The 14,669-nt window shown below is 46.8% G+C and overlaps 1 protein-coding gene across 15 annotated transcripts in view; it reads left to right on the top strand.

The window, feature by feature from the left end:
• The window catches only part of SNX29 (sorting nexin 29), a 630,208-nt gene that overhangs the window by 36,242 nt on the left and 579,297 nt on the right, over positions 1-14,669 (top strand). Inside the window, exon 1 of one of the 15 annotated variants that reach the window (XM_055365869.2) lies at positions 2,280-2,727. The exons of 11 other annotated variants lie outside the window; for them this stretch is intronic. In XM_055365869.2, coding sequence (XP_055221844.2) covers positions 2,691-2,727 — 37 coding nt within the window. In that variant the 5' untranslated portion in view covers positions 2,280-2,690. Of the gene's footprint in view, positions 1-2,279; positions 2,728-13,740; positions 13,837-14,669 lie in introns of those variants that run through there. 3 more of the 15 variants (XM_063699641.1, XM_063699644.1, XM_063699645.1) reach the window with 3 other exon arrangements.

Below are 14,669 nucleotides of genomic sequence, written 5' to 3'. Positions count from 1 at the left end.
TTCTTTTTCGAGTTGGAGTCTTGCTCTATCACCCAGGCTGGAGTGCTGGAGTGCAGTGAACAATTTCGTCTCACTGCAACCTCTGCCTCCCAGGTTCAAGTGATTCTCCTGCCTCAGCCTCTGGAGTAGCTGGGACTACAGGTGCACACCCCCACACCCAGCTAACTTTTTTGTTGTTTCAGTAGAGATGGGGTTTTGCCATGTTGACTGGGCTGGTCTCGAACTCCTGGCCTCAAGTGATCCGCCTACCTTAGCCTCCCAAAGTGCTGGGATTACAGGCATGAGCCACCGTGCCTGGCCAATTTTTGTATTATTAGTGTTGATGGGGTTTTACCATGCTGGCCAGCTGGTCTCCAGCTCCTGACCTCAATTGATCTGCCTGCCTCAGCCTCCCAAAGTGCTGGAATTACAAGCCTGAGCCACCGTGCCTGGGCTCTTTTCACTTTCTTGGTGGTGTTTTTTGAAGCAGTCTTTTTTTAAACTACAGGCTGCCTTTTAATCTCTCTCCTTTTCCCCTTGCATTTGCTGTTGAAGGAAACACAGTTATTTATCCCAAGATCCTTTGCAGGCCTCTGCTGATTGCATCCTTTTGGTGTGGCATAAAGTGTTTTTCAGTCTCTTGTATGTGCTATAAATTGGTAATTAGAGTCTGCTGTATTTTTGAGTTGAAAATGTTTGAGTAGAGTCAGAGGCAAGATGGGTGCAAAGCTGAATACATTAAGTACAAATAACCAGGCAGTGGAATGGCGCTAGGTAATATATATATACAAGATAAATGGGTATCATGAGGCCAGAAACAACTAAGATGACCATTAATTGGGGAGTAGGTAAACCTAGTGTGCTGTGGACACCTGACGGAAAGCCTCAGAAATGTTAAAAGGATTGATAGGGATTCATACACATCACCGTGGCTGCATCTCAACGTTAATGTTCTGTAAAAAAAAGCAGGGTGGGTCTGGCGTGATTGCTCACGCCTGTAATCTGAGCCCTTTGGGAGGCCCAGGTGGGAGGATTGCTTGAGTCCAGGAGTTTGAGACCAGCCTGGGCAACATAACGAGATCTCATCTCAAAAAAAAAAAAAGCAGGGTGTAGAATTATACCTAAAATATATACCTTGATGCAAATTAAAACATACCGAAGACAATATTTATGGATTCATATATGTATGTAGACCTAAAAAGATTATCAGGAAGAAATGCCTGCCAGACGTGAGTGGGTGGTTATTGTAGGGTGGTGGTCACAATTTGTTTATTTTTCTTTAAAGAACCCAGTAGATAGGAATACTTGATTGCCTACCTCTTCAGACTATGTAAGGAATGCTGATTTTCAGATATGTGTTTGTTGTTACTGGGAAAGTAGAACTCATAGAGCCAGAAAGTCATTATACTCAAGTTTTGTCTTTTGTAAGTCTTCATCCTTAAGTTCCTGGATGCTCCTTTCCATCAGTTTTTTTTTTTTTTTTTTTGAGATGGAGTCTTGCTCTGTCACCCAGGCTGGAGTGCAGTGATGTGATCTCGGCTCACTGCAAGCTCTGCCTCCTGGGTTCAGGCCATTCTCCTGCCTCAGCCTCCCAAGTAGCTGGGACTACAGGAGCTTGCAACCACACCCAGCTAATTTTTTGTATTTTTAGTAGAGATGGGGTTTCACCATGTTAGCCAGGACGGTCTCGATCTCCTGACCTCGTGAACCACCTGCCTCGGCCTCCCAAAGTGCTGGGATCACAGGCGTGAGCCACCGCGCCCGGCCTCCATCAGTAAAGGAGACACTGAGATTCCTGTTTCAAGGGTGAGGAAAGCCAGGCCCATAGTGATCAAACAATTTGTGTAACAGATGAGCTCTAAGATTCATCATATATCAGAGTTTTGGGCTTAATGGGTAATTTACTGCTGTTTCTTGCCTGACGTTAATGTATATTTTGGCAGCTTTTTATTAAAAAAAATTTATTTTTAATTAACGAATTTTTTTTGAGACAGATTCTCACTGTGTTGTCCAGGCTGGAGTGCAGTGCCATGATCTTGGCTCACTGCAACCTCTGCCTCCTGGGCTCCAGTGATTCTCTTGCCTCAGCCTCCTGAGTAGCTGGGATTACGGGTGTGCACCACCACGCCTGGCTAATTTTTTGTATTTTTAGTAGAGATGGGTTTTGCCATGTTGCGCAGGCTGGTCTCAAAATTCTGAGCTCAGGTGATCCACCTGCCTTGGCCTCCCAAAGTGCTAGGATTACAGGTGTGAGCCACTGTGCCTGGGTTACAATTTTTTTTTTTTTTTTTTTTTGTAGAGATTGGGTCTTACTACGTTGCCCAGGTTTATCTGGTACTCCTGGCCTTAAGCCATCCTGTCTCAACCTTCCAAAGTGCTGAGATTATAGTCGTGAGCCACTGTGCCCAGCTGCTTTTTGTTAGTTTTCTGGAATGTTGAAGGTCACAGTTTTCTCCTCGGCACTGACTGGGCCCTCTCCGACAGTAGCTTGTACTTAGAATAAAGAATCAGCTGAAATGAATGAATGAATGAAAAAAGAATATTTGTGGTTTTCATTCAAAGTAGAAAAGTGATGCTATCAACATTTTTTCCCCCTTGTGAAGGCACTGGATTGATCTATGATGGTGGAATGCAAGAAGTACATGTTCTACCATCAGCAAACAGTTGACCCCCACCTCTGCTAGCAACTGGCGATGGACTAGGTCCTACTGATGTTGGCTATCTTGCCTCCTGGTTGCTTGACTCCAGGTAACTGATAGGAACTCAAATGCTTAGAGCTCTTAAAATTTGGAACTAAAATCCAAGATTTTATAGATTTCTCCAAATTGTGGCAATGTGAGCATATTTCCAGATAAAGCACCTTCCATCTGCCACTGTCTTGTCTATACATAGGCCGTATATTTGCAGTGGGGGTGATATCACCCTCAAGGGGGTGAACACTGGTTCTCAGGAGAGAAAAAAAACTTGCTTGGATGTATAAAGCACAGATAGGCATATAGTACACAAACAGATGTACATTGTATCTGTGGTATTACTTTTTCATGGAGGGGATGATTAGCAAAAAAGTGTCTAAAAAGTGTCCTTAGGGGGAAAGAATGAAAAAGATGGAGCTGGACACAGTGGCTCACACCTGTAATTCCAGCACTTTAGGAGGCTAAGGTGGGAGGATTGCTTGAGCCCAGGAGTTTGAGACCAGCCTGGGCAACATAGTGGGACCCGTCTGCCCGTCTTTGTACACACACACAGACACAGACACAGACACACACACACACACAGATTAGCTGGGTGTAGTGGTGCATGCCCATGGTCCTAGCCACTTGAGAGGCTGGGCTGACGTGGGAGGATCACTTGAGCCTGGGAGGTTGAAGCTACAGTGAGCCATGAATGTACCATTGCACTCCAGCCTGGGTGACAGAGCCAGACCCCTCAGACCCTGTCTCAAAAAAAAAAAAAAAAAAAGAAAAGATTGAGACTGATATAGGCTGCAGTAATTGTATTATTATCATACAACTTTGCATCTTGCTTTCACCATTAACATTTCAGGACAAAACTTTACCACATTGCTCCATGGGCTCACTATTGATCACTTTTATGGAATGTACAGTCCATCGTTCATCCATCATTTTGCATGTAGTACAACTTTTAACTATTGATTCTAGTTGTAGAAACTTAGCCTATCTTCCTCTCTCCCTCTCCTGCCTCTCTCCCTCTCTCTGTCCCTTCCTCCCTTTCTTCTTCTCTTTCCTCTCTTTTTCTTTTGAGACAGGGTTTTGCTCTGTTGCCCAGGCTGGAGTGCAGTGGTGATACAATTATAGCTCACTGCAGCCTTGATCTCCTGGGCTCAAATGATCCTCCCACCTGAGCCTCCTGAGTAGCTAGGACTAAAGGTGCGCCACCACACCCGTCTAACTTTTTCATTTGGTGTAGAGACAGGGTCTCAGTATATTGCCCGGGCTGGTCTTGAACTCCAGACCTCAAGTGATCCTCCTGCTTCAGCCTCCCAAAGTGCCAGGATTACAGGTGTGAACCACTATACCTGGCTTTCCTTCTTTCTTTTTTGTTTCTGTTATAAGTAGTGATGCAGTGAACATTTTTTTTTTCAAGGTAGTTTTCCATCCTTTAGATTATGTCTGTAGGGAGATTTTCCAAAAGTAGCATTAACATTGAAGAGTTTATCACTTTTGATTCCTTTTTTTTTGGCGTATAATTAAACTCAGTTGAATTGATTTGATTTTTTCCAAAGTGGTTGCACTAGTTTCAATGCTGCTAGTAAGAATAAGGGCTCTGGTGGAAGCAGAGGTTGGCCAGAAATTTGGGGTTCAACATTCAGCAAACATCACTTATCAAAAGGTTGTTACCACTGGGGTCTGTTGAAGCAAAAGGATTTTGTTGGGATCGTGCTGAGTGTGTTAGCCAGGACTCTTTTCAGTGGAATGTGGCAGAAGCTGATGAAACTGATTTCAACAGCATGGGAATATATGGTGTCTTGTAATGGAAAAGTCTAGACATAGGGCTGGCTTCGAGCTTAGCTGGATCCACGTGTTAAAGGACTATCAGGATTATCTTTCTGTCTGGCTGTCAACTCGTCTTTTCTCTCTGTTGGCTTCATCCACAGGCAGCCGCTCCTCCATGGAGCGGGCTGGCCATGTGGTCATCCTGCGACTCATCACTGTGATTTTGGTTGGCCAGGTCTGGACCATAAGTCTAGTCTGGAGCCTGTGGCTGGGAGTCCATCCTACTAAATTGTCTGGATGGAGGATGAACTTCAGGGGAAGGGCTGCTGTAATTTTGGATGGGGTGGTTAGGAACGTGATGTGGCCGCAGAGGCTTCATGAGGCAGGTGGCTCCTAGGTTTTCTTCCTGAGCAGCTGAAAGGGGTTGGAATTGCCTTATCTTTTTTTTTTTTTTTGAGATAGAGTCTCGCTCTGTCACCCAGGCTGGACTGTAGTGGCGTGATTTTGGCTCACTGCAACCTCTGTCTCCCATGTTCAAGTGATTCTCCCGCCTCGAGCGCCACCATGCCTGGCTCATTATTGTATTTTTAGTAGAGATGGGGTTTCACCATGTTGGCTAGGCTGGTCTCGAACTCCTGACTTCAGGTGATTCACTGACCTCGGGCTCCCAGAGTGCTGGGATGACAGGTGTGAGCCCCTGTACCTGACCAGAATTGCCTTTTCCTGAGGTGGGAGAGCCAGTAGGGGAGCAGGTTAGGTGGGGGCTGAGCAGTTTGAATCCTGCAAGGGGAGTGAGGACTCTTTTTCTTGCCCTGACTTTTTGCTGTCCGGGAGCCCTTCAGAGACCTGGCACTAGTGTTTCCTCTGCTCACCCAGGCAGTACCCCGCTTCCTCTGAGGAGGGAAACTTGCCCACTCCATCTCATTTTTCTTCGCTTGCATCTGTGTTTCTTGGAATCTGCTCTTTCCTCCTACAACTTAAAAAAAAAAAAAAAAAAAAAAAAAAAGCGAAAACCCAAAATGACATTAAAAACTATTGTGAAAACAGAATATACCTTTAAATATACATTCCTGGCACATTTAATATTTAAATTTGTAGGTATTCCTCTTCTGCCTTTGTTCAAAGCATACACTATATATGCATTTTGCATAATTGCATTGTATCTCCGTTTGAATGAGCGTTTCTGCTTACATGATAGCACTTATCCACGTTCCTTCTCTTCATGATTCTTTGAAAAGGCAGCATAGCATTCCACCAAATTGATGTACTGCAGCTATTTAACCTCTCTCCCATTGCAAAAGACAGTCAATTCCATTTATGGTGTTCTAGGATAGGATTGGTAGGCGTTTCCTGTGAAGGGCCAGATAGTAAATATTTTCTACTTTGTGGGCCATCTGGTCTCAGCCTCAAGTATTCAGCTCTGCTGTCGTAGTTTGAAGGCAGCCACAGACCATGGGTAAATGAAAGGACGTGGCTGTGTTCCAATAAAACTTTATTTAGAAAAAGTCAGCAGCTGGATTTGGCTCGGGGGCTATAGTTGACTGACCCCTACACTAGGACACTGCAATACAAATCTTCGTGCCCACTGATGCTCAGGAAGTCATTGTGTTATTACGGAAAAGCTTCGGATACAGACAAGTTCTGGATTTAACTCCCTATTGAAGAAGTTGGGCAGTTTTTTGTTTTCTGTCTTATTTTTTTGAGACAGGGTCTCACTCTGTCACCCAGGCTGGAGTGCAGTGGTGCAGTCATAGCTCACTGCAGCCTCAACCTCCTGGGCTCGAGTGATCCTTCCTCCTCAGCTCCCCAGGAGGCTGGGACTACAGGTGTGTGCCACCATACCTGGCTAATTTTTTTTTTTTTTAAATTTTCATAGAGACGAGGCCTTACTATGTTGCCTAGGGTGGTCTTGAAGTCCTGAGCCCAAGCAGCCCTCCCACCTTGGTGTCCCAAAGTGCTGGAGTTACAAGCGTGAGCCACTGCACCTGGCCTGGGCAGATTTTTGAACTTCTCTGACTTTTACTCTTTTTTTTTTTTTTTTTTTGAGACAGAGTCTCACTCTGTCACCCAGGCCGGAGTGCAGCGGTGTGATCACTGCAACCTCCACCTCCTGGGTTCGAGTAATTCTCCTGCCTTAGACTCCCGAGTAGCTGGGACTACAGGTGCGTACCACCACGCCCAGCTAATTTTTGTATTATTAGTAAAGACAGGGTTTCGCCATGTTGGCCAGGCTGGTCTTAAACTCCTGGCCTTTTGATCCGTCTGTCTCGGCTTCCCAAAGTGCTGGGATTACAGGCGTGAGCCAGCACGCCTGACTCTGACTCTTACTCTTAATTCCCTTTTCAGAAAATGGAAATTAAAGCAAGTAATGAATGTATAGTGCTTTTCTCAGGACCTGGAACATAGAGGACCAGGTGAAATTGTTATTTGTATCTTTTCTCATTTCCCCTGTTCCTTTTTAGCTTAATTTCCAAGGTGTGAAAAGGGATTTTGATTTATTTTTGTAGCTTTTGATATGCATTGCCACATCACTTTTCAGAACTTACTGCACCCATAGATTGTTACCAGTGTTGTGTACCTGATTTATCATAGCTTTACCAGCATTGGGGAATTTCACTTTAAATGTTTCTTGGAGGCTGGGTACGGTGGCTCATGCCTGTAATCCCAGCACTTTGGGAGGCTGAGGCAGGTGGATCACCTGAGGTCAGGAGTTTGAGAGCAGCCTGAACAACATGGTGAAACCACACCTCTACTAAAAATACAAAAATTAGCTGGGTGTGGTGGCGGGTGCCTGTAATCCCAGCTACTCGGGAGGCTGAGGCAGGAGAATCACTTGAACCCGGGAGGCAGAGATTGCAGTGAGCCAAGATTGTGCCACTGCACTCCAGCCTGGGCGACAGAGTGAGACTCCATCTCAAAAAAAAAAAAAAAAAAAAAAGTTTATTGGTTAATTTGTAGTTACATAATGGTGCCATGTGGTAGTTATTAATAGGCATATAATTTGCATTTCTCCAACCAGGAGGGAAGATATTCTTTCTTTTTTGAGATAGGATTTTGCTGTGTCACTCAGGTTGGAGTGCAATGGTGTCATCAGTGCTCACTGCAGCCTTGACCTATAGGCTCAAGTGATCCTCCCACCTCAGCCTCCCTCATAGCTTGGACTACAGGTGTGTGCCACCACACACGGCTAATTTTTAAAAAACTTTTTGTAGGGACGGGGTGTCACTGTATTGCCCAGGCTGGTCTCAAACTCCTAGGCTCAAGCAATTCCCTTGTCTCTACCTCCCAAAATGCCAAGATTACAGGTGTGAGCCACCATGCTTGGCCTATTGTCTCTTTAAAGTTTTTGTACATTGCCATGCTAGTGTTTTTTTTTGTTTGTTTGTTTTCTACAGCAAGAACTGGTGAACTGGGTTGGCCTCCTGTTTTGCAAATAAAGTTTTATTGGAACAAAGCCATTTCTATTCAATTACTGTTGTCTATGGTTGCTTTTAGGCTGCAATGGCAGAATTGAGTAACTGTGACAGAGAGTGTATGGCCTGCAAAGCCTAAAATATTTACTGTTTTGCTCTTTACAGGAAATACTTGTCAATCCCTGCTCTAGAGTAATTTTTTTTTTTTGAGATGGAGTCACACTCTGTCACCCAGGCTGGAGTGTAGTGGTGTAATCTCAGCTTATTGCAACCTCCACCCCCTTGGGTTCAAGCGATTTTCCTGCCTCAGCCTCCCAGTAGCTGGGATTACGGGCGGGTGCCATCATGCCTGGCTGATTTTTGTATTTTCGGTAGAAACGGGGTTTCACCATGTTGTTCAGGGTGGTCTTGAACTCCTGACCTCAAGTGATCTGCCTGCTTTGGCCTCCCAAAGTGCTGGGATTACAGACGTGAGCCATGATGCCCGGTCTGCTCTAGAGTAAATTGATGGTCCCCATTCTTTGTTCATTTATTTTGTCTTTGATCTTAGACACCATAAGCCCACATGGACGGCCCGAGCCCATCTGTCTGCATGCAGAGCCTGTCTCTTTCCATTGTGTGCTGGCAGACAGTCTGTCCTTTTGTCCTGGGCCAGTGTGCCACTTCACCCTACAATACTGGGAGCCAGTGCCCTGACTTTGGGGAAGAACGATTGTCCATTTTATCTGTGCGTATGCTAAGTCTAGAGCAGATAAAACCACCACCTCACTCTGCCCATGACAGGAATGAGGCAGCCGTTGTGCCCTGGCCAGTTCTGGTCCTTTTTATTTAAAGTAGCAACTTGGGGAGCCACAGAAGTGAGCTGCACCAGAATCTAGATTCAACAATTGTTGAGTTCCTTCTGTGATGGGAGAGTTCGTGAGGCTTCTATGTCCGAGAGCTCACAATGCATAATCCCTCCCATGATGGGGATTACATCAGCGCTATGGCAGGACTGCAGGGCCATGGGAGCACTGTGTAGAGAGACAGCAGTGTGTCCCTTGGGGGACCCTCTGCAGGAAGGCTTCTCTGAGAAGGGAACGTTTGAGTCAGCCATCGGGAGGTTGTTTTTTCTTTGGCAGCACTTTGATGATGTAGCCCTTTTTCTGTGCTAAGATTGAGCCATTCAAGGAGTGAGCCTGGTTTTGTGGAGGTTGAAGGGTACAAGGTTTGGGGTAAAATGTCAGGTCTGTCACCTCTGAGCTGTTCCTTGGGTAAATGATCAATGTCTCCAAGTCTCAGTTCCTTTGTCTGTTTCACCAGGGCGGCCAGCCCCCACCTTCCAGGTAGATGTGAGGGTTAAATGTATGTCTCAGTATGGCGGATTGGTGGCGGACCTGGCCCCAGGTGTGTTGTGTTTGTTTCATGTCAAGTTGGCTGGAACATTGTTCTCACAAGAGTATAATTAGGTGCCAACTAACTGACATAAAAAAGCTGGGTTTTCAGCCTCTCTTGAAAAACCAGGAGATGGGGCAATTGCTGGTATTGCTGTGAGGTACTGTCTGCTGGAGCTGGCTAGCAGCTGCCATCTTGAGAGGGGCACCTGCTCCGTTCTTGCGATCTGTGCCTTGCCAGCCCACCCTGCTCATTTCCATGCCCCACCTGACCCCTTGGGCACTGCGGGGGTCCCTCCTGGTCTTGTATGTGCCCCGGGCATATATTGGGCAGCCCTTTCTGCCCCCCTCCTCCTTTGCTTCTGCTTTCTTTCAGTTTCTTTATTTGGAATGGTTGTGGATTTTGGGGGGTGGGATGGGAGTTAAACAATAGCAGCAACACTAAAGTCATCATTGGGCTGGTAGCGCCAGGCATCCCAGATGCCCGCCAGTGTAACTGAGAATGAATTCTGCAGTGACAACAGGTTGATGATGTCCTTGTTCCCTGCAAGACTCTGTATGTGGGGCCTTGGTTAGAGGGCAAGGGAAGATGGGAGCATGATTATGATGCGGGCCTGGTCTACAGCCTGCTGGGGAACTCTCACGTTTAACCATCTAACCGCACGGTGGCTGTAAGGTCTACAAACTCCGACACTATTGTTTTAATTTTTAACCTGCCAGCCTTCATTATTTCTGCCAGGGCAGTGGGCTGTTAAATCCAGCCCAAGACCTGTTCGTTACATATTGTCTATGGCTGTTTTTCACACTGCAGTGGCAGAGTTGGGTAGTGACAGCAACCCTTTGGCCCACAAAGCCTAAAATATTGACTGCGGGACTCTTTCCAGAGAAAGTTTGCTGACCCCCATTCTAAGGTATGCTAAAGGTGTAGGTTCAGTGAAAATCAGAAACAAATCATGTGAGGCAGCCCGCCACAGATGCACACGCAGGGCTTAGAGAAATGCTGTGTCCATTGCAGTTTTGCAGGGCACATTGGATGAATCACATAACATCATTGTGTGTATCCTGTAATACTAGTAAGTCATTTATTGTGTATTCATCTGCGCTTCCCGATGCTCTAGCCACTGCATAGATAATTCAGTGCAGGGTAAAGGAAATGAGAGCAAAAGGGCCAGAGCTAGGAACAGCAACTGAGGCAGGGGTGGCTGTCACAGAGGGCCTTTGCCATGAGACTTGCCATCTCATGAAGGAAGAGCCATGCCAGGCAGGGGGAGACAGGGGTGCAGGAGGGGCCCGTGGAAGCAAGGCATGGTTTCTATTACATTTATTCATTTTATTTTATAAAAATATAAATATATGTAAATTTATTTATTTATTTTTTATTTCATTTTATTTTATTTTGAGATGGAGTCTCACTCTGTCACCCAGGCTGGAGTGCAGTGGTGTGATCTCGGCTCACTGCAACCTCCGCCTCCCAGGTTCAAGTGATTCTCCTGCCTCAGCCTCCCAATTAGCTGAGATTACAGGTGCATGCCACCACGTGAGGCTCACTTTTTTTTTTTTTTTTTTTTTTTTTTAGTAGAGATGGGGTTTCACACGTTGGCCAGGCTGGTCTCAAACTCCTGACCTCAAGTGATCCACCCACTTTGGCCTCCCAAAGTGCTGGGATTACAGGCATGAGCCACCTCACCCAGCTGGGAGTAGGTTTTCTACTGTGTGATTCAATATGGGGACTGGGTTCTCCATGCAGTTGCCTTGTCTAGCCCTTCGGAGAATCCTACTGTAGTTGTTCCTTAGAATAGGAACATTTTCTCAGCCAACATCTACCTGTTGCAGTCCTTCTCATAAAAATATTGGGCCAAGAGTGGTAGCTCACACCTGTAACCTCAGCACATTGAGGGACTGAGGCAGGAGGATCATTTGAGGCCAGGAGTTTGAGACCAGCCCAGGCAACATAGCGAGACCCTGTCTTTACAAAACGTACAAAATTAGCCTAGTGTGGTGGTGCATGCCTGTAGTCCCAGCTACTTGGGAGGCTGAGGTGGGAGCACTGCTTGAGCCCTGGAGTTGGAGGCTGCAGTGAGCTATGATCATGCCACTGTACTCCAGCCTGGTTGACAGAGCCAGACTCCATCTCTTAAATTTTTTTTTTTAATTGAGGTGAAATTCAGAAAACAAAGAATTAACTGTTGTTCTAAAGCAAGCAGTTCAGGGGCATTTAGTACAGTTGCATTGTTGAGCAATCAGCACTCTATCTAGTTTCAAAACATTTTCATCACCCAAAGGAAACTCCATATCCATTAAGCAGTAGCTCCCCATCCCCCTACCACCCCAGCCCCTGGCAACCACCTGTCTGCCTTCTGTCTCTATGGATTTACCTGTTCTGTCCTTCCCAGTTTTGCAAGCACGGCTCAGGTTCCCAATTGTTCAGTGAGCTTGCCCTGGTCCCCACCAGGATGACAGTGTGGTGTGTGGAAGGAACACTTGCCTGAGAGTTAGGGAGAGCAGGGCTCAGCCTCCAATGCAGCACCTGCTTGACTGTGTGCCCTTGGGCAGAATTCCTCGCACACAGTGGGCACTCAAAGAGCATTGCCTTCTTTTTCTTTTCTTGCTTGTACCTGCTTAATGTGTTACAAGGATCTCACCAGGGAAATGTCTAGCATGACATCACCTCCACCACTGCATGGAGAGACAGCGAAATACCACTATTTAAATATCTGCAGGGCTGGGCGTGGGGGCTCACGCCTGCAATCCCAGCACTTCGGGAGCCGAGGTGGGTGGATCACCTGAGGTCAGGAGTTTGAGACCAGCCTGACCAACATGGCAAAACCCCATCTCTACTAAAAATACAAAAAAAATTAGCCAGGCACAGTGGTGGGCACCCGTAATCCCAGCTACTCAGGAGGCCGAGGTAGGAGAATTGCTTGAACATGGGAGGTGGAGGCCTTAGTGAGAAGAGATGGCGCCACTGTACTCCAGCTTGGGCAACAAAGCGAGACTCCGTCTCATAAATAAATAAATATATATATCTGTGTGGCCTTGATTAAGGAGCTTGACCTCTGTGGAATGGGAACCAGTTTACCTGGAGCTCCAGGGTTGCTAGGGTTAAAGAAGGAATATAGCCGGAGTGCCTGGTTGCCTCCTGCTTGTTTTCCCCTCCCCACGTGCCAGGGGTCCTCTTTCACCCTTTCATCTCCCAGGGCAGCAAACACAGAGGCTTGGATTGAATTGCTTTGCCTGGGCTTTGGAGAGAAGGTAGCTAGTTGAAAGGACTTCTGGGAGCCAGAGATCTTGATACCTTGGGGTAAGGGTTGCCAACAATGATGATAATGATAGCTAATTTTATTAAATGCTTGGTATATACCAGGCACTGTTCTAGGTGCACAATACAATTTCCCTCATTTCATCGTCCGAAGAGGTAGGTTCTCTGATGAGCCTGAAGGAGGGAGGTTAAGTAACTTGCTCATGATCACATGGCTGGTGAAGTAGGATTCTAACCCACACTATCCTGTTCTTAATTTCTGCTCTTTCTCTCCAGGAGGTCACTGTAGCTTGAATGGCGACCCCAGGCAGAAGGCTAGAGATTTGTGGTAAAAATTAATGTAGGACCCAAAGGACTCTAAACATTTAACATTAGATCCTGAGGGTTCTAAACATTGAAGACAAAGGCCGGGCACGGTGGCTCATGCCTGTAATCCCAACACTTTGGAAGGCCAAGGCAGGCGGATCACCTGAGGTCAGGAGTTTGAGAGCAGCCTGGCCAACATGGTGAAATCCCGTCTCTACTAAAAATACAAAAATTAGCTGGGCATGGTAGCAGGAGCCTGTAATCTCAGCTACTTGGGAGGCTGAGGCAGGATAATCACTTGAACCCAGGAGGCAGAGGTTGCAGTGAGCTGAGATCACGCCATTGCACTCCAGCCTGGGTGACAAGAGCAAGACTCCGTCTACAAACAACAACAGCAAAACATTAAAGAGAGACCCAACTAGGTGACTGACTTTCCCGTGCACGTGAGGATTCTGAGTAGAGTTGGGGGTGTCAGCTGACTGCATTTCTCAGACAGGTTTGTGGACCCCTGGAGGTATTCCCCTGGGTGCCTTTCCATTTTCTGTTTTCATTTTGATGGTGATCTAAATGAGAAATAGAAAGAAGCCTGTTCTTGTTCACCTGGTTGACTGCTGGCTGGGGGCTGCCCCTGGAGATGAGGAAGCAGGAAGATGGGGTTTGATCGCTCCTGTGTGGCAAAGTGTTTGCTGAATTTGCACTGGGCCACTGCTGCAGGTTGTGATGGAGGTCAAGGGTGAGCAGGGCTTAGCAGCTGGCAGCTCCAGGATCCCATGGACTTGGAAATGTATCCCTCCTCGGCCACTTCCCATGAGTCTAGCCCTGGGTAAAGGTCTTTTCCTCTCTGAGTCGCAGTGTTCTCTACTGAATGGAACCACTTTTCCTTCTTTGTCACGGATTAAATAGGTCATTTAATGACTTAGCCTGTGGTTGGGATTCCGTAGGTGGGCACATTCTTCCTACTTCTCTCTGAGTGGTGGCAACATTTGAAGCTGGCAGATTCTTCTGGGCCCTGGCGGAGGTGCTGTACTCTCCACTGGATTCAAAGGGAGAAGGTAAGAAGGAGACTGGTAGCATTGATTGCTCTGCCTGCCTGTCTCTGCAGAGTCTCCATAGACTGTAGAGCTAGAAGGGCATGATCTCATGCAGAAACCAGTGGCCAGACAAGGGAAGTGACTGTCCCTGTCACATGGCTAGCAAGCAGGCCAGGCAGGATGAGAGCTCAGGCCTTGTGACTTCCTGCTCAGTGCTCTCCACTGTTCCTCTCAGTTCATAAGTGGTCCTGAGACCACCTGTGCTCCTTTCAGCCTAGTAAAACCCCTTCTGTCTTATTTATTTATTTTTGAGACACTCTCACTCTGTTGCCCAGGCTGGAGTGCATTGGTGCAATCTTGGCTCACTGTAACCTCCGTCTCCCAGGTTCAAGCGATTCTCCTGCCTCAGCCTTCTGAGTAGCTGGGACTACAGGCGCCCGTCACCACACCTGGCTAATTTTTGTATTTTTAGTAGAGACAGGGTTTTGCCATGTTGGCCAGGCTGGTCTTGAACTCCTGACCTCATGTGATCCGTCCGCCTTGGCCTCCCAAAGTTGCTGGGATTATAGGTGTGAGCCACTGTGCCTGGCTGACCCCTTTCTCTTAAGCTCATTCAGGGCTAAGTTGGCCACAGCTGCCCCTTCTGAGGTCAAGGTTATCTCACTTGACAGCTTCTTGCCTGCAGAGAGATCACAGCCAGGAAGTGTGAGCCTCTGGGTTGAGACCTGCACAATCTCGGGTAGTTTTTGTATAAAGAACAGGTTTTTCTTTTCTTCCCCCAACCCCATCATGAAAAGAGGCTTTGCAGAGTAAGGCAGAGGAGGCTGCTGACATGTCATCCAGAACAAGCAGTA

This window comes from Gorilla gorilla, chromosome 18 (genome assembly GCF_029281585.2).
Source record: "Gorilla gorilla gorilla isolate KB3781 chromosome 18, NHGRI_mGorGor1-v2.1_pri, whole genome shotgun sequence".
Taxonomy (NCBI): Eukaryota; Metazoa; Chordata; class Mammalia; order Primates; family Hominidae; genus Gorilla; species Gorilla gorilla.
This window is presented reverse-complemented; position numbering and strand designations above follow the sequence as displayed.